Genomic DNA, 19,385 nt, shown 5'->3' on the forward strand with positions numbered 1-19,385 from the left:
ACGTGCAATCAAGACGGAGAAAATTGAAATGATCTTCCCAATGTAGATTTTAACATGTTGCCAGAAATTATATATAAAAGTAAGCGACTTCCAAATGTGCCATTTTTTCGGTTTATTTTGCCTTTTTTTTTTTCATTTTTAGTGCCTATTTTCCACATTATAAATGCCTTTTTGCTTGCCTATTTTAATGAAAATAAATGCCTGAACTTCCGGGCTCTACTGATAAGTAATGAGCGTTACCCAGAAGAAAATTGAGCTAGGAAGCTGTAGCTGCCACACTAGTCTACATATTCCCCCAGGAAGTCAATGATGCACTTGCTACATCTGTCCTGCAGCTTCTCAAGTCCCTGCAAATAAAATTCTTCCGGCTGCTGGTGTAACTACTCATTTGCAGCATTAGTTGCCTCCTGAACACTCCCAAATCGTTGTCCCTTTAGGTGTTTTTTTTCCAGATGGGGGAACAGATGATAGTCAGATGGAGCCAGGTCAGCGAATAGGGTGGATGGGGCAACGCTTGAAAGCCTAAGGAGGTCAGTGTCGCCATTGTTTCAACTGGAGTGTGTGGCGAGGCATTGTCATGCAACAGCTTTTCTGGAGATGCTGGCATTTTCACTTTGGACCTGAAAAACAAAGGGAAGTTAAAATCATAGAAAGTACATTACATATAGAAGAATTGACCAGTACACCCTGCAAATTTCAGCCTCCTAGCTCAATTTTTTCTGGGTGAGGCTCAATACTTTTCAGCCTCCCCTCGTATGAGAGAAAATTGCAGACAGAAAATCACATGAAGAAGGAAGAAAGAAAGAGGAATAGCCGAGACACGGGAACATAGGATGGCCTCCCTGATGGCGCAGAGGTAGTGTCGTCGCCCCGTAATCAAGGGGTCCCGGATTGGATACTCGGTGGAGGCACATTCTGTTAGGATGCCACTTTAAACTGTAGGTCCAGTCACGATTAGCCTTGCTGTGCATAAATTAGACTTAAAACACCAACTCAATCAACTCAACCAACCAACAGGAACATAGAAGAAAGGAACAAAAAGAGAGAAACAGACAGTGGCGGTGCCAGGATTAATCTTCTAGGGGTGCGGAATTACATTTATGGGGTGCGATGTTGAAAATAAACAATACGTGAAACATGATTGTCACTACATTAAATATCAATCCACAGTCAATATGACGACATGGTTTTAAGAAGTCATAACGTGAGATGGCACCGCAAAAGTTAATAGTGTTTTCGGTTGAAAATAGGTTTTTAAAATAAAATGAGTATCCAGCAGTGTGAAGTCTGAACACTCCATAGCCATCTGCACACCTCCAGTGCATAACCACTGTGCATATTTTGGTCGTTCACGTTCCTGTAACATACAGTACACATGCTACCAAGGTAGCCATGTTGCTACAGGTAGTTCTTGGTGGTTAAGCCCCACAACGTCGTCAACGTGGCTACCATCCATGTACCTTGAGGCCTTGCGCCGAAGAACCAACTTGTCATCTTTTATATGCTGTATAACATAATACCAGATTTGCATTAATTATAAATAAAGAATTATCGAAGTTTCAGTGACAATTATGATTATGTCTCTTTCCTCAAGGAATAGACACGCCAACTTCAAATATTTTTAGGAGGTCATATACTATTTAAATTGCATAGCGAAAGAGTTGTTCAAAGTGTTGGCATACGGAATTCACACATTTCCGGCATCTTTTGATGAAGTTTTGATTGATATATTTGTTGTTTTCAAGTTGTTCTCTTGCCATTGTTAACCCGGCAGGACACACTCTAAAAAATACCCAGAAGAAAATTTGCTTCTTAAGTTCGAATTTTATTCGTTTCAAAGAATGTAAATAACAATATCTTGAATGATTAACCTAAATTTATTTAGTTTGAACAATTGAATTGAACCACACAATTGATAAAAATGAGAATGAAATAACATGTTGAAATACCAAACTTAAACCTATGAGCCCGAGTTGGATGAAATTGACCAAAGCAGTGTTCCTACGGCCCTACGAGCGGATCTAACGAACTAACTGACAGCCGATTCAAGTTCCCGACACTCGGAAGGGTTCATTGGAAATGTCAGAAAATAATTATTACATTAATCGGAAGTGATCAAATAATATATTTGAAAATCGACTGGGTAATTTTTCCGGATTAAAAACTAGACGCACGTTGTCAGCGTAGTGTTGTTATTCTTGATCATTCGGTGAAAGAAAACGTCATCACACTGACATGCTAAAGTTGATAGTTTAGGCTAGTTTAGGCGCCGGGAGAGCTGTCTGAAGCTCACGTTAAAGGCATAATTGTTGTTCGCTTATAAGTACAGTTCTGATCGTTTTAGCGTGGTAGTGCAATTTCTCTGTTTAAGTGGGTGTTTGTGTTGCATTTAATTGCATGAAATCTGGAAACCCATCTCGAGTGCAGTCATATCTATTTAATTGAAAATCCAGAATTATCCTGTATTTCACTTGGGACAAAGCAAACACTTCCGCACTGCTAAATTAAATATAATATAACACAATAGATGACATGAAAGTATAAAAAAAATAACTTTTTAAAATAAATGTAAAAATTGTATTTCATATATGCTTAGAAATTAACTTGAGGTGGCCGCGGTGGCTCAGTCGGTAACGCGTCTGACTACCATGCTAAAGGTCCCGGGTTCGATCCCCGGCCGGTTCAAATCCGGGAACTTTTCTAACGATGGAAGCGGCCCCGGCGCCCACCCAGCGTCGAATAACATGGGTACCTGGGGGAAACCCTGGGGGGGTAAAGGCGGTCAGGGGCGTGATGCTGATCACATCACCCCCACTCACGACCGGATCAAGAAAGTGTGGGACGTTACCCCCACACCCCCTATACGCCTTCATGGCGTGGTGCTATGCACAGGGGAGCACTTTACCTTTTTTTTTTTTTAGAAATTAACTTGCAATAGCTTAGATTTAATGAAATGCTTATAACTGAGCTTACTGGTTGATTTCTTTGTTCATAAATAGTGCAAATCTGGCAAAGAAGTTTGAATTTCCGAAAGTGATTTTCATTTTTTGTGACATAAGATGACACAGGTCAAAATTTCGATACCCACGCTACAAATGTTAAACCACTAAATTAAATTTACATCATAATATGTACAACACCTTTAGCATTGTCTAACTCACATTTAAATGGATTCTCTTGTGGTTTCATAGCAATTCTCTTCCTGTTCAACAATGTTGAGAAATTGTTCAAACACAATTGTTGGATTTTTGAGTCTACAGATCAGTGTTTGTTGGTGATTCAACATGTTCAGTGACAACTATGCCACGGTGGCTATACAAAAACTGTGCAGAAAAGTAAGAAAAGTTTGTATGGTGCCTGACTGCCACGCGTGAGACCCGGATTCGATTGCTGGGGTGGGTATGTTCAGGTGGGAATGTCCAGCAATGTCCCTGCATGGAGCGGCTTGGGGGTAAAGACGACCGGAACGCGGTCTGATCACACCACTTCCACAAATGGCAGTGAACGTGAACTTGTGGAGCCTTACCTCCATATCTTGTAATATGCAAGTGTTAGCTTTATCTTCGACTATACACTCCCCTTTATTAATATTTATTTTTTCGTTCAAAGCAATACATTTTAAATTTTTCAATATTTTAATGATTGGTTGATTCGATTTATTTTACTTCGCTTTTCTGCCACATTTGACTAACCGCGAGGGCGAGGATGACTAATAATATGGTGAAATATATGAACGGATACTCATAAAAATACCCATGCCTAAGTGGCGGGATTCGAACCCTGGATCCCTGGCGTCGTAGCACGCTGATTTCTTGTTCTCAAATTGGGAATATTATAGTGTTGCCCACGAGACGAGGCTTTGGCCTGTCTCGTCTCGTGGAGTCTCGTGGAAATGCTGTCTCGTCTCGAAAATATTCGTTTGTCTTATGACACATGGTCAATCTCGTCTCGTCTCGAATTTTTAAAAGCCTGTCCCGTCTCGTCCCGTGGGTAACACTAGAATATTAGTATACACTGACATTTTAAGGTACGATTCAAGCTACTGCTTAAGGACCAGTACCGGAATTCGAACCTTTAAATACAGTGCAATGGCATAAGCCGCTACGACAGTGGGGTGCCCAACGGCGGTTGCTGGGGTCATAACCTCCCTGTGACACAGTCCTATAAAAATGATCGTCAAAGGCAGGAAGGATAACAAAATAAGGCCTGCGTCTAGTGTTGCCCACAAGACGAGACAGGCTTTTTAAATTTCGAGACGAGATGGCTTGTGAAAAGTCTCGTCTCGTCTCTAAAGTCTCGAAAAATACAAACAAAATAATTATTCAGTTGGGAATATTTATTTACTCGGAATAAAGTATTTTCTTTGGAAACTTAAATCAACGTCTATTACATCAAAAAAAGGCTATCCTACTTACATTTAATACTCTTTCGAAATCAAGCATTACTTACATTTTTCAATGTATTCAAGGTTAATAATTTTATGTTCTAGTAGTACTCCAGACACAAGTACATTGCTAAAATACCAATTCAGATATATATGTGTAAAAGTATTGTGATAGAGAAATGTTCTCGATAATTTCTTTGAATGGGAAATTTATGAAAATATTGTAAACTGTACGAAGAAAAATTCTGGCTTTGTTTGCTTTTCCGTATTAATGAAATTTCTTATTTATTTATCGTTAAAAGAGCTGAAATGTTTTCAACGCCTAAAGTAAAAACTACTGATATAACGTGTAAGCTACAGTGAGGCATACAATAGTTGTTATCACCAGAACATGATATGTCCCCATATTACAGAGATAAAGGTAGAGAGAGGGGGAGGGCAATACAGGATATGGGGGAAAAGAGAGAGATGAGAAACAAAGAAAACAAAAACAGAGATAAAGACAGAGACAGAGGAACAATGGAGAGAGGAGCAAGCAAGAAAGAGATAAACAGAAATAGAGGTAAAATAACACAGGAAGAAGATGGGAAAAGAAGAGATAGTGAACATTTATAAACAAAGAGAAAATTATGGAGACAGCAGGAAGAAGGAAAAAACAAATAAAGAGAGAAGGACAGAGAAAGATAGAGAAAATAGATACAGAAGAACACAGGAACAAGCAAGAAAGAAAGAGAAAGATAGAAAGAAACAGAAGGCAGAAAGAGAGAGAAACAGAGTTATGGAAAGAGAGACAGAAGGCATAAATAAAGTTAGAAAGAGACTAATAGGGGAAAGTAGAGGCAGGAAAGAGAAAGAGGGAGAACGAGAAAATAAGAAAGTGAAACTAAAGTAGGGTCTACCCAAAAATTCCATTATGAGGCCATCTTTATTTTCGTTATATCTTCGTTCATCCCTATCGTTTCATCCAGTCAAACGTCATGGTAAGCAATCTTGTTATGGGCAAATTAGAACTAGATGACACTCCCGGAGAGAGTGTCTTCCTCCAAAAAGTTTAGAATTTTGACGAAAAGTGAGGAACTTCTGAAGATATGTAAAATCACGTTCTACACCGTTGGCCAAAAGTCGCCATTAGTTTCATTTTGCCGAACTGGCAAATTGGCATTTAAAATTATGGCTCTTTTTACTCATTTTCGCATTGCAAGAAAGAGGAATAGTTCTAGTACTTGAAAGAAACGGAACCTAAAATGTTAGTTTACAAAATTTCCTGCTTTTCTTTTCACCTAAAATTATACTTAAATTTCTCTGCACCGAAAAAAAAAAATATTACTTCATGCGGTAGAGTGCTGGCAACGTAGCTTGGCAAATGAAATTTTGATCACTCTTACCATCTGCAGTCAGTGGAAGACTGCAGCATTCGGACGGACCTCTATCGGTAAACCTAACTCCTAACCTCAATATTGGAACTTACTAACCTCTATCGGAAAACATACCAATTACACGTATTACTACGCAACGCATATGAGGCGAATGAACACTCCTAGAACTTTTTACGTCAATTTCACTTGCGAAAAATTCGTTCTTGTAATACAAAATAGTATCCGTTCGTGATTTTTAGTTCTCTGAAGGTGTCCCGGATTCGATCCTCTTTAGAAGCATTATTGCACAGTGGGTCGGATTCAAATTTAAAGTGTAGGTCCAGTTCAAATTAGCCTATCATGAGCATAAAGTCGACTTAAAAAATATTGTCGATAAAAGACAGAAATATTAGGCATAATAATATATTTAGAAAACCTGGCAGTTGGAAGGGGGGAATATCCCCTATCGCCTTCCCCGTGGATCCGCGCCTGGGGGGAGGGAGAGGGCTGAAACACCTTACTCAAAAACAGAGATTTTAAAGTTCAGAGAGGACATTTTCTTCGGTTAATGAAAGGGCAATTTACAGGAGAATTACTATAAAGCATATGGCTACAAGTGAAAGGGTCGCGGGTGTTGTGATCTAGAAATAAAACCCGTTTCGCACCAGTTTCAGAAATACCAAATGTTTTGAAAAACATGCTAGATTGTCTTCCCGTCGATTTTTTCTAAAACTTTCAGGAGGTATGTGAAACATGAGCTGGCGATTTTGGTCTTCCATTAATCTAACATGGCGGAAGTTTCGGAGGAGGGGCTGAATTCCCAAACTCCCCATTTAAATACGATCGTGAAAAAATAACTTAAGCAGGTGCCCTAAAATTACTGAGTGTTTCTTTTCTGAATCTCAATCGATGAATAGCGGTCTGGACAGATTTGAATATCAGCAGAAAGTGGAGCATTTACCCTCAGAATAGAAAATATTTTTCCGTTTTTGCCACCTTGAAACGCTTTTTTTGTCTCTTTCTTTATTCACTCTACTCTTCATCTGATCGTTCAGTTTACAGTGGCAATAGGAAGAATTATGATAACGACATGCAATAGTAACCATCTATTCCAGCCCTGGACTCATATTTTTGCACAACAATAATCTCTAGAACATGGAAGTCAGCTTGGTTCCTGTTTACAGTACTGTATATTCTCTATATAAAACCAATTTATTCTCGGTGAGGTGCAGTACGCGACCGAAATTCGCCCCTCCAAACTGTAACTTCTAGATCCACGGCGGCCCTTCCCCCACACACACAGATTATAAGAGTTCGAACTTGGGATCTCTGAGAACGAACAAGCTCACTCTGTTGTTGTTGAGTTGGTGTTTTAAGTCCACTTTATGCACAGTATGGCTAATCGGGACTGGACCTACAGTTTAAAGTGGGATCCGAACCACTTGTGCCTCCACCGGGTATCGAACCCGGGACCCCTTGATTACAAGGAAACGACGCTACCACTGCGCCATGGGGGAGGCCCTCAAGCTCACTCTGTCTCCCCTCTCCTCTGCACTCATCCATTTTCTGGCCCCCCCTTTTCCTCGGAATACACTGGGTTTATTGTCAGATATCTACGAGCACACCTGTACAAATCCTGGTCTATTTCAAAGGAAAACCGGAAACAAGAAGCAGAGAATTCCTACTGGGATAATTCCATGTTTCACCTGATTTGCAGAGACCTGTCTGCGTTTCTTATCTGCTTATGAGTCTTTGTGTCACGTATCTATTGCTGTTAGAGGGAACTTTGAGTCCACGTGCAAAACTATCTTCCCAAATTTATTCAAAACCAAAGATAACTTGGAAAAGATGCTTTAGGACGCGGTATACATGGGAGGCAAGATGTACCCCAGCCTCCCTGGTTCCGGCGTCTCTGCAGAAAAGTTATCCTAAATACAAATCTATAAATTCTGATAGTGGTGATTAGTAACGCGCTGTACACTCTTCAAGCCGACCTCTGTGGCGGAGTGGTTAGCACAGCACGCCACACCACCACTGGTTCCGTGTTCGAATTCCGGCCTGAGCATGGGTGCCCTTTGCGAGTGTCACCTCGTCAATCTCATCTTCGTCGCGATTAGCCCAAAAATGGCAGAAAATCGACGCTAAATACAAAGAATCAAATAAAATCACAACTCCTTAAGTCTGTATATTGACGTGGTCGAGGCCCATTAGGACCTTCAAGCTAATAGGGTCACGGGTTGAAATCACAGTGGCACCATATTTCAGTAGGGCATAGCTATCCTATAAGCCCAATCTTCCCCCCAAAGTTTCCAACGTATCAGATAAGCTGTCTGCATAAGCAACGAACGCCCATCTTCAGATTTTTTCCCCTCGATGAGCAGCAAATGCGCAACAAACTTCATGTTATACAATCATCTTATTGTCCTTGACTGCCGTGTGTCACCCTTTCCTCCAGGTAACATTCTTTGTGGCCGAGTCCCTTTCCGCGATCGCTGGGTATCTTGTAAGCAGAGGATTAGGGCTAGGCGAGTGGTATTGTTCTTCTGGGAATAACTGTCGTCTTTTTGGACTTTTCAGGTGGCGGCGGGAGCGGCGAGGCCCCCCCGTGGAGCGGCAGGGTCGACCGGCTGCCACGACGTGGAAGAGCCCAGTCCAGACGGCGAGCTTGAAGAGGGCGGTTGCTGTTCGCCTCCGCTGACAGTCGACACTCGATGCTTGCAGAGGGAGCATGTATCGGAGGAGTGACACGTTCCTAGTGCCGTGTGTTTCGAGTGGACGTCTCCCCTGAGCACCCAGGAGACAAAAAAAGAATCTCTTTTTCTCGTCTTGTGTACGTATACATAATATGTGCAGCTGTTTGACTAGTCTTCCAGTGTGACAAGTTTGTCGAGGAGCGAAGAAATTTCTTGTGTCAACGAATTTCCTGACGAAAATATGCGCGGCCGGTGGTGCTAGTGTTTGTAGAAGGCGAGTAAACAGTGATGGTGTGGACCGGGCGAGAACGTCAAATACGGTGAGGGAACATTCAACATGGCGGTGTAGCGGAGGACTGACGCCGTGATGAAGCACCCGTGTCCCAGTCACGGGTCCGATCTCTTCGCGATGCGGGGAAGCTCGCGAATTCTTGGCGTGCCTTTGCCCAGAGGCCCCCATGCGCCTTCCGCCTCTTTCAAGGCGATTTGCCTCGCCACGTCGGCCTTGGCCTTCGTGCTGGGGATTGTTGTCGGCATAACCATCCCCCTGTACCTTCTACCAAAGGAAGGGCAGCAGTTCTACCCCTTTGGAGGGAATTCCACGACTCCAGAGCTTGCGAGGACGTTTGACGAGATGCGGATCACCACCCCTTTCAGTGTTAACGTGACGCCAACCGAGAACCGAACCCAGTTCCCTAGTGTTTCGTTCGTGACTCCCAGTTTCGTGCCCACCCTCTCCAGCACGCTGCCTCCCAGGAACCGATCCCTGCTCGTCAAGGAGCGGAAGAGGAAGCCCGTCGTTCCCTCGGGACGTTCGGCGGTCGACGGGATCTACTGGAGCAGAGCCGTGGAGGACGCTCTGCCCTCGGGGTTCACGGGGACGTCGTCGGACGAGTGGCGCCGCTTCACCCGGAACAACCCCATAGTGAAGGTGGAGGAAGGGTGCGGCAGGATGCAAAACCGCCTCCTGACGTTCGAGAACGGGACCAAAGCCTGTTGCCGGTACAGGCAGAATCTGGACCAGATCCAGGGCGAGATCTTCAGCTTCTATCTGGGTCAGGTGCTGGGACTGCGCAACCTGGCGCCGTCGTCGCTCGCCCTGGTGCGGCCGCGAGACCCCCAGTGGGCCGCCGTCAGGGCTCAGGTGAGCCTCGCGCAGTGGGCCGAGGACCGGGCGGTCGTCCTCACGCGCTTCCTCCCCGATCTCGCTCCGGCTTACATCCCGACCGTCTTCAGGGTCCCCGAGCGACGCCTCTTCCCCACGGACGTCCACCTGGACCTCGTCCGCAACAGGGAACTCCTGGTTCAGCTCGCCCAGTGGTCGGACCTCATCGTCTTCGACTACTTGACGGCGAACCTCGACCGTGTGGTGAACAATCTCTACAATCTTCAATGGAACCCCACGATGATGGACGCTCCGGCGCACAATCTGGCCCGCGACAGCCACACGGGACTCCTGCTTTTCTTCGACAACGAAAGCGGACTCCTGCACGGCTACCGTCTCCTGGATAAATACGAGAACTACCACTCCATCATGCTGGACGCTCTGTGCGTCTTCAGGAGAAGCACGGCCGACGCCATCAAAAAACTTTTCAGGAGGAAAAACGTTGGCGAAATTCTGAAGAAGGTGTTCGAACAGTCCGACCCAGAGTTCAAAGACTACCTGCCAATGATTCCAGAGAAAAGCCTCAAAATCTTAAACAGGAGAATAAGCAGAGTCCACGAACAAATTACGAAATGTGAAAGTTTTTTCGTTACGTAGTGGTGTGACTTGTACGTACGTGTCAGTGTGTGTGTGTGCATATGAGTGCGAAGACGAGCTTCCAAGGACAGGCAAATAACAGACGTAAGTAGTTTTATATATATTTTTGTTTTAGTCTTATATTTTGATATTTTTATAAAGTACTCGTCAAAAGGTAATAATCAGTTACGGTAAATTGCTGAGAAAGAAGTGAATTTGGATATTTTTGTTGAAGCTTACCGGAAAAATATTTTTTAAGAAATTTTGAATTGCTTCCTGTAAAAAAATGGTAGTTAAAAATGTCAAAGTAATAATGGAAATATTACAAATGTGTGGATTTTAAAAAATATGGTCCACTTGGTGTTTTTGATCAATTACTTGTAAGTAAGCAGAGCACAGCTAGGACAATTTATTTTCACACTGACTTATGTACATTCCAAGAAGACTATATCTTTTATTGAAAATCTAACTCATTACTAATATAATAGGCTATGTTTATCCAAAGTTTCCGCAGAATATTCGTTCTCATTGGAAATGTTAAAATATGTAGTTCGTTAGGTAATAAGATTGATTGATTAAAACGTTTTGGGTGCGTCGGCACGTATGACCATTTTGCACCCTTCAGAGTATACGGGGGAATATCCCCTTATCTAAAACATTTATCTTAAAATTTAAAAAAAGGTGTAAATAGACCTTCATAGGACGAACACAACACATTAAAAAAAAGGTAGGGATAGTCTAAAAACTACATCAGAAACAACAAAACAGCTCAAATGTGTTCGAGAAACGAAACTATATCGGTTGTTTACGTACTCATATGTTTCAATTTGTGATATTCGTTTCTGAACCAGGGTCGAATCAAAGAAGTAATATGTGGGGCTAAGATTCCATCAAACTTCCCTGTTTGGCGAAATAAGGTACAATCACTAAGAAGAACAAAAATGCTACAAAAGCATTTTGCATGTATTGTTAACCTCAGCATTTCCAGCAGATCTAACTGCTCCCTGATGTTGTCTTGTAAGCTTCCGTTAAAATGTTCTTAATTTGTTGTGCCTTGAAATAAGCTCCAAGTGTTACGAAGGCTTTGCAACTTCTATTCTGATTATATTTTCGTTACTATCCGATGCAATTTCCTTGGCTCTGCAATGTTTTGTCCTTTCGGCAAGGACATATTTATGGCTTTCCACCTTCAAAGCCTTTTTCTATAAAAAAAAATTAAGGAAGTTGCGCATGGAAAAATGGCTCTCGCCTTTTCCATGAGAACACTTAAGAGACGGTCGTAAATTATACGTTTAACAGCCGGCATGGAAGACGGATGACGGTTGTTTTTGTGAACAAGTTCCTCCACGGTCTGTAATTTAGTTGTCGGAGAGCCTCGGGGGCCGAAAGGGGGACTCTTCTGTGTGTCCCATAATTCCGTGGTCCCCGGCCCCCGGTGGGTGGGTCCCGAGCGAACGGAAGCCACCGGGGTCGTGGCGAAGGCGTGGTGCTCTGCCCAGCCTTAATGACTTTATTGCTGTGTTCATAGCGAGTCTTGCCCGCCCAGCCGGCTCCCGGCGTGCCAATGTTTCCAACAGACAGGCATGGCAGCGGAAGAAAAAGACTCTCTCGTCCCGTCTCGTTCTCGGGCCTTCCCGAGAATGTAGTTGTTAGCGTGTCTTGAAGATTCGAAGGGTCCATGTGTACGTTTTGCGGTGCTCAGGTCGTCGAGACAAAATTAATAACATAACGATATCAAGAATAGGACTCGTCGTGATGATGGTGAAGTTTGCACATGTAGGCTAATCAGGACTGGACCTACAGTTTGACCCACAGTTTTCTTCCACCAGGCATCGAACCTATTAATTGCAATGCGATGACTACCAACCCATCGACGAGGCCCATAGAGGGGAGGGGGCGCTTTGTGTGTTTTATTGTCTTAATCTTATACGAGGTTATATGTTACCATAGTTGTCCAGAAAGCTGTTCAGTAATAGGCTTCCATTATTTTACCATATCACATGCAGTATTTTCCCGTGTATTACGTATTCTTATAATTGGATGTTAAAAATTTATGTTGATATCAAATAGAACAGTGAACACACATCAACACCATCCTGAGCTTAAGAAAATAACAATTACCTTACGTAAAGATTCGGGAAAAAATTGAATTTAGTTAACTGCTAGCGTGCATATAATTGACCCTAGTTAAAACTTAATATCAAGTTGTAACTCTCTTTTTAGTATTGTGTATTTAAACATTATGTATGGGTCCTTAAAATGTTAAACAAAAATCAAATTGTTTTCCTCCAAGTCTAATACTGCGTAGGGGTTGTCACCCAAGACACAAAATAGGACTGAATAGCAAAGCATCAGTGTTGCCAACATACATAATGAATAGCATTTTATCTTTAATAAAATGCTTTATGATGTAATGTGTATTTTTATCTGTAGCTTTGGGGTTCTAAAACTAACTGAATTGAACTGGAACTCCATAAGTACAGTATGATATGTACAGCATACCCAGTGGGTGGGATATAGTTAGCTATCCCGGTTGGGTTGTGTCATTCATAACCAGATGGTGAGGTGGGATGGTTCTAAAAGTGGAAAAATTCCTCATCTCCCTTTAAATTTCACCCTGAATAATATTGTCAAAAGTAAATAAATGTAAATAAAAATAATAATTGTTACAAACTACTAATACATTATTTTTATTATTTTATATGTGGGGGAAACTCGTGTATTCGAATCTTGATACAGCTGTATTATATGTAGGTTTTTTTTAATTATCAAGCAGAAAATACGTTAAATGCATAGTCATTCTCATAGCTTGTTTATTTGTTCTAGCTTTTACCCAACTTCAATAGCATAAAAGTACAATAATAATTATTTGGAATACTCTCTTTTGGTAGAATATTTAAAATATAATTTCTATTTTCGCTAGAATACTAATTAACTAAAATGTAGGCTATTTCCTTCATCTACTACCGTAAATATAAATTCTTTTTTTCTTCTGTAATCTGAACGATGTCAATTTTCAGGGAGGAGTCGACTGACCGAATCGTTTCCCTCTCGAGATGCCTCAAAGTCACGTGTTCGATTCTAAGGTGACACACAATTAATATTCTTTCAGTACTCCTTCTCTCTCTCTCTCTCTCTCTCTCTCTCTCTCTCTCTCTCTCTCTCTCTCTCTCTCTCTCTCTCTCTCTCCGAAGCGAAGCCAATTCCATCTGTACTCATATGAACACCAACACATCTGTATACTATCTTTTTCATAGCAGACAAAACATATAAGCACACTTGTTTCTTATCTTAGCTTGATTCTATGTAACCTTCTATATATTCGTGTACTTTGCAAGTCATATTTTCATTCGAAACAACACTATTTTGTTTACTAGTTAGGACATCAAGCCATTATTTGCATTAATATTGTTTAAAAGAAATGCCGTATGGCTTATTTGTAGCCCTATTAAGATAATAAATAATAATAGATTGTAGACCCAGTTCCGATTAGCCTATGTGAGTGCAAAGTGGACATTTCACCACTGTTCCGAAGAGAAAGACTCAATCTTGTTTCCAGTCTACAAATACTAGTGTTATTAATAATAAATTTTATTATTATTCGTTTTGTTTATAGTGCGGCAACATTTAAAGTCATTATTTTTAATATTTAGAGAACTGCATAAGAAAGCTATAGGCTCGGCATGTTATTTTAAACTTTGTACACAAAGTGAAGTTCAGTTTTTAAAATACCCTCAAACTTCAACAAAGTTCAGTTATATTATGTGAAAAATACCAAATAATATGCGTTGGTGAAAGATTTGACACAAAAACATAATAATAACCTACATGTAGAACTTCAGGCAGGAAGTCGTATGGTATGTGAAACCCGTTTTTCGTCCGCCATCTTGAAACGGTGTTCGATTTGACTCAAATGCAATACCAAACAAGCCATCCATGTCAATTATAAAGCAGGAGAGTTAACCAGAATATTTTGTGGGGGTCCCAAACCTTTAGAAGGGGTTTGTAAGCCCGATAGTTTTCCGATGACGTAATGTTGCTATCAGTGACGTGCCCAGGCTTTTCGAGTTGGGGTTGGTATTCTATTTTAGTACACAGTTCTCAATTTGCCATCTTTTTCTAACTTTGATGTTCTTTTTCTAGGAATGCTTGGCCAAATGGCCGGCGGGTTACGACACTCGTGAAGCCCTCCTTGGGCACGCCACTGGTTGCTATATGCTAAAGGCTAGTTGCTATGTGAATGACTACTTAATTGCTCTAAATTTGCTGCAGATATCGACCTCCACCCCTTCTATACAGAAATTTTACTAGAAGCCTTTTACTGAAGTAATGCTCTAAAAACTACTGGCAGTTTTGTTTTTTAATATATAGACATGTAGTCAACAATAACGTGAGCAAAAATTTGAATCTCACAAGATAGGAAAGATCGGTTTGTCCGCCCATTTCAACTTGCATATTATTATTTTTTTTCACATACAAGTAAATGGACAGATACTCCATGGTATCTGGCAGTTGCAAATAGTTTACCTCAATTGCTTTCAATTTACAACAGTTATCGAATCATAATATTCGGGATTTGGCCTCCACTTTCCTCCCAAATCACGCAATATATTAATTTATTTTTAAATTTCACGCTTTAGTCCCAATATACACTTAGGAAATTCTCTCTCCACAGAGTTTTGAAGAAAAAATCGGATTTTGTCCCACCATTTTGAAACTATCGTCTACTTGTGCTCAATTCAATACAGTTCCAGTAATTCGCCATATCTATCCCCAATTTCAGCTAAATCGCACTAAATTTGTGGCAGTTGTCGGTTTCAGAACGTTGATGGTCAACTTCGCTTTACTCCCCTTCCTAATCAATGCAATATATCTCATACTTTTCATTGTTGAATTGTATGGTAATTGATCATGGTCCAGTATTTCCCATCAGAGAGGAGGGTGCATTGTAAGTTTAGTGTCAAAATGACCAATTGGGCCTTTGTGAAAACTTTTAGGCAAGTGTTGAGGACAGTGATGCCAACCGTAGGGACTTTTCACTATATTTTGACGTAGGGACAGAGTTTGCCAAATGAGGGAAAACGTAGGGACTTTTTTCAATGTTGGAAAATAATATTTTATTGTGCAAAGGTGCAAAGCTTACTCGCCGGTCAGTTGCACTTTCTTCGCGCTCAGTTTCCCTTTGTGTATGATTATGAACTCAAAGTCCGGTTACCAATTGCAGATCCATTGTTTCAGGAAGTTGAGTTCATAAGCCCACCTACTGCATTAGGCTACGAAAGCAGAAAAAAAAATCGTCACTCAATGTCTTAAAATCTAGATATCCTCACTTGCTGCCCAACGCTGTATTATTAGAAAATAAATGGATTAGTTTACCTAGATACTTTACCGAGGAGGAGAAGAAAGAACTAATAAATCTCCATCAGAATTTTGGAACATGTTATCGGTTACCAAGGGGAAGTTGAAGGGAAGTCCTTTCTTTAAAAACATTTCCACTCTCGCGAAAATAGTGCTAACATTACCACATTCTAACGAGGAAACGGAAAGTATATTTTCAATGTTAAGTGATACAAAAACAAAAAAGAGACATAAAATGGGAGCAGAATTATTAAATTCTCTGCTGGTGATAAATTCTTCCCTTAAGGCACGTGAAGAAGACTGCAGGAAATACAGCATCACCAACATCTATCTCTTCACGGCAGCAGCATGTATGACTTCAAATAATATAATCAACAGTGAACAACTCAACGTCATTCATAAATTGTGGGAGCATCGAGCAGAAAGATTTGGTATATTTTATCTTCTGTTTTGCATGCTCATGAGGTGTTATTTTTTTAGTCACGTTACTTGGTGTAGGGACATTGTCGAAAAGTGGTTGGCAACACTGGTTGAGGACATTTTGGGAGTATTACATGGTTAGGGGATGTTTGTAGATAACTGTTGGCGTAACACAAAGTATAAAGCACAAAAAATGTTGCCTACATAGCCTCGAAAATGGTAATATCTAATGATCAAAGAGTGGAAATCTCTCTCTCTCTCTCTCTCTCACACACACACACACATAGATGGATATAGATGTGGATATATAGCTTTAGATTTACACATATCGTTAGTGAGGATGTTTGAATGACACATATTCGTTAGCATGCAATCTTAATTGGATATATTATGCATTGTCTAGTATTTTTAAACTATTATAATAACACTACCTTTCGAGAGAGCAGCTCTCTTCTCCCGTCCTCAGGTGATCACATTTATTTTTGCCAGTGGTGGGCCGTGGGGATCGAACCTACGACAGACGTGATCTACTACAAATCCAGTACGCCGAAGTTGTGGGGAGGATGCCACTCAGTGGCGTACTTGTGATTTAATTTTGGGAGGTAGGTTTTTTGGGGTGCAAATTTGTAAATATGTTACCAGTCATTACTAGTTACCAACTTGGTTCTAATCTAGGTCATTAAATCTTATGATAACTTTTAAACGTAATTTAGAAACACTTAGAATATTTACTTTCTAAGAAAACCCAGACTCATACTCGAACGGAGCTATCGAATTTATAACACCGAAAATTTTACCTAATTTATATTGCCAAGTTCAAACTTAATGTCCATCTAACCTAACCTACAAATTCCTCGTGAACACTTTAATACATGTAAAATATCAGCATTATACCCTGAAAACTTAGGTGAAAAACATCCTGCTGTTCTCTCGACTCTGTGAGGTTGGCCAATTTGCAGAATTGTGTTCTTTAATCCTCAAGGCTGCATACTATTCGGCAAGAAAATCTTGGATTACTGCAGAAGCGCAACCACGAATTTTTGTCTTGGGGGGGCAAGTTCCAGGATAAACGTACCAATAATAGTAATAATAATAATATTTTAAATAATAATAAGGCTAATAATAATAATAATGTTAGTATTGTTGTTATTGTTATTGATTTGCTTTATTTTATTTCGCTTATTGTGCCAATTTTGGCTAATTTGCTAAGATGGGAATGATTGATGATATGATGAAATTGATGAATGGACACTCACAAACATCCATGCCCAAGCCGGGATTCGAACCCGGGACCAACATTATTATTATTAGTAGTAGTAGTAGTATTAAATACATTATTACCCCCGTAAATTATGCAAGAAGGGGCTAGAAGTTGGTGGTAAATAGTGTTGCCCACGGGACGAGACGGGACAGCCTTTTAAAAATTCGAGACGAGACGAGATTGATCATGTGTCCCGAGACAAACGAATATTTTCGAGACGAGACAGGCCAAAGTCTCGTCTCGTGGGCAACACTAGTGGTAAAACATTTGTGTTCGAACAAACGATTTGAATTATTTTTTCAATACGTTCAATTTCACATTAATAATGGAAAACAAGCACACAAACTATTTTTGAAAGACAGAAAATGCTTGATAAATGTATTCCAAATATAATTCTTTTTACATTAACATGTATAACTTTCATGCACGGTATACAGATGGGGGACAAAATAATACGAACACCTGTGAAAAAGTATGCCACATTTCACACTGGCAGTACAGCAGCACCACCTGGCACTGAAGTCTGCCACCTAGTGGCTGTGAAGGGGAAGGTATTAGTTTGCCAACAGCAGTCATTGGTGGTGCATTCGTCTATCATACGCTGTCAAGAGACACTGCAATGTCAGACCTGACAGAGTTCCAAAGAGGCATGATTGTTGGAGCACGTTCAGTTGGAGCCACGGTGACTGAAACCTCAAAGCTTGTTGGGTGTGCAAGGAGCACAGTATCAGCCGTTATGACCGCGTACACAACACAAGGTAAGATGGCATCTTCAAAGCACAACAGTGGACGAAAGACAAAAGCTTGCTGCTCGGGATAGGAGGGTGTTGAAGCGCATAGTGGCCCGAAAGCACAAGCAATCGTTATCCGAGATAACATCTGAAATGAACAGGCATCTCCAGGATCCCATTTCAACCAAAACTGTCAAAAGGGAACTCCATGCTGCAAACATTCATGGCCGAGTGGCAATTCGTAAGCCATTGGTGACATCACGTAATGCTGTCAAGCGACGCCAATGGTGCAGAGCTCACAGAAGTTGGTCCCCACAGCAGTGGCAACAAGTCATCTGGTCTGATGAATCAACATTCACGTTATTTCAGACCACGGGGTGCGTTTGTGTGTGGAGAACGCCTCGAGATGCATTTCATCCTGACTGCCTCTTGCCGACTGTGAAGCATGGAGGTGGATCCATTATGGTATGGGGCGCGATATCTTGGCATGGTGTGGGACCACTTGTTTTTCTGCATGGGAAGATCAATGCCAGTCACTATCGCAGCATTCTGGGGGATCATCTCCATCCTTTTGCCCAGACTTTATTTCCTGGGGAGCGGCCGCTTTTTCAAGACGACAACGCTCCTATCCACACTGCTGGGTCTGTCCAAACATGGTTTGAAGAACATGACGATGAAGTAGGACATCTTGAATGGCCCCCACAGTCTCCTGACCTGAACATTATAGAACATTTGTGGGGATATTCGGAGTCCAAACTTCGTGCTCGAAGTCCGCCTCCAGCCACACTTTCGGAATTGGAGACTGCTCTGGAGGAAGAATGGCTCCATATTCCCTTAAACATTGTGCATGACCTCTATGCGTCCATCCCACGTCGCATACAAAGTGTACTTCAGTCACAGGGTGGTCCAACCCCCTATTAATAAAGATTTTCTCTACATTCACAGGTGTTCGTATTATTTTGTCCCCCATCTGTATGTTTCACATACACATACAGTGGCGGCGATTGGGTCCCATAACCGGGGGTGGGCAAGCTGCCAAAACTGGGAGGGGGGCATTTCCCTTCGTTGATAAGATTTAGCATAGTGCGGGAGTAAAAGTGGAGACAACGGGGGGGGGGGGGGCAACTGCCTCCCCTAATCGCCGCCACTGTTCACATATATGCAACATGGAGCGACGTGGACACTAAATTGTGTACGTATTCAAAGTTTCTTTAATACATATTATATACAACATATATTATTTAAATACATTACACATCCAATTGATCCATCTCACAATAAACCAACAGCAAAAATTACACAAATTGTCTCTGAAATGTGCACGCTCCCTTTCCTCAAAACAATTGTTCATGCATTTAAAAGAAAATCAATTAAGACAAGTCTTATTTCTCTGTCTGGTAATTTACAATGCATTACAGAGAACAATGATATATTGCGACCGA

General features: G+C 41.3%; 1 protein-coding gene across 2 annotated transcripts in view; it reads left to right on the forward strand.

Annotated features, from left to right (window-relative positions):
* The window catches only part of LOC145986618 (extracellular serine/threonine protein kinase four-jointed-like), a 273,062-nt gene that overhangs the window by 226,063 nt on the left and 27,614 nt on the right, over positions 1 to 19,385 (forward strand). For both annotated transcript variants that reach the window (XM_083120841.1, XM_083120842.1), the window contains one exon: positions 8,317 to 10,278. In XM_083120841.1, the coding sequence (XP_082976967.1) occupies positions 8,800 to 10,194 (1,395 nt within the window). In that variant the 5' untranslated portion in view covers positions 8,317 to 8,799 and the 3' untranslated portion in view covers positions 10,195 to 10,278. The remainder of the gene's footprint in view (positions 1 to 8,316; positions 10,279 to 19,385) is intronic.

The sequence above is a fragment of the Lepisma saccharinum genome, chromosome 4 (assembly GCF_977018435.1).
Source record: "Lepisma saccharinum chromosome 4, izLepSacc3.1, whole genome shotgun sequence".
NCBI lineage: Eukaryota > Metazoa > Arthropoda > Insecta > Zygentoma > Lepismatidae > Lepisma > Lepisma saccharinum.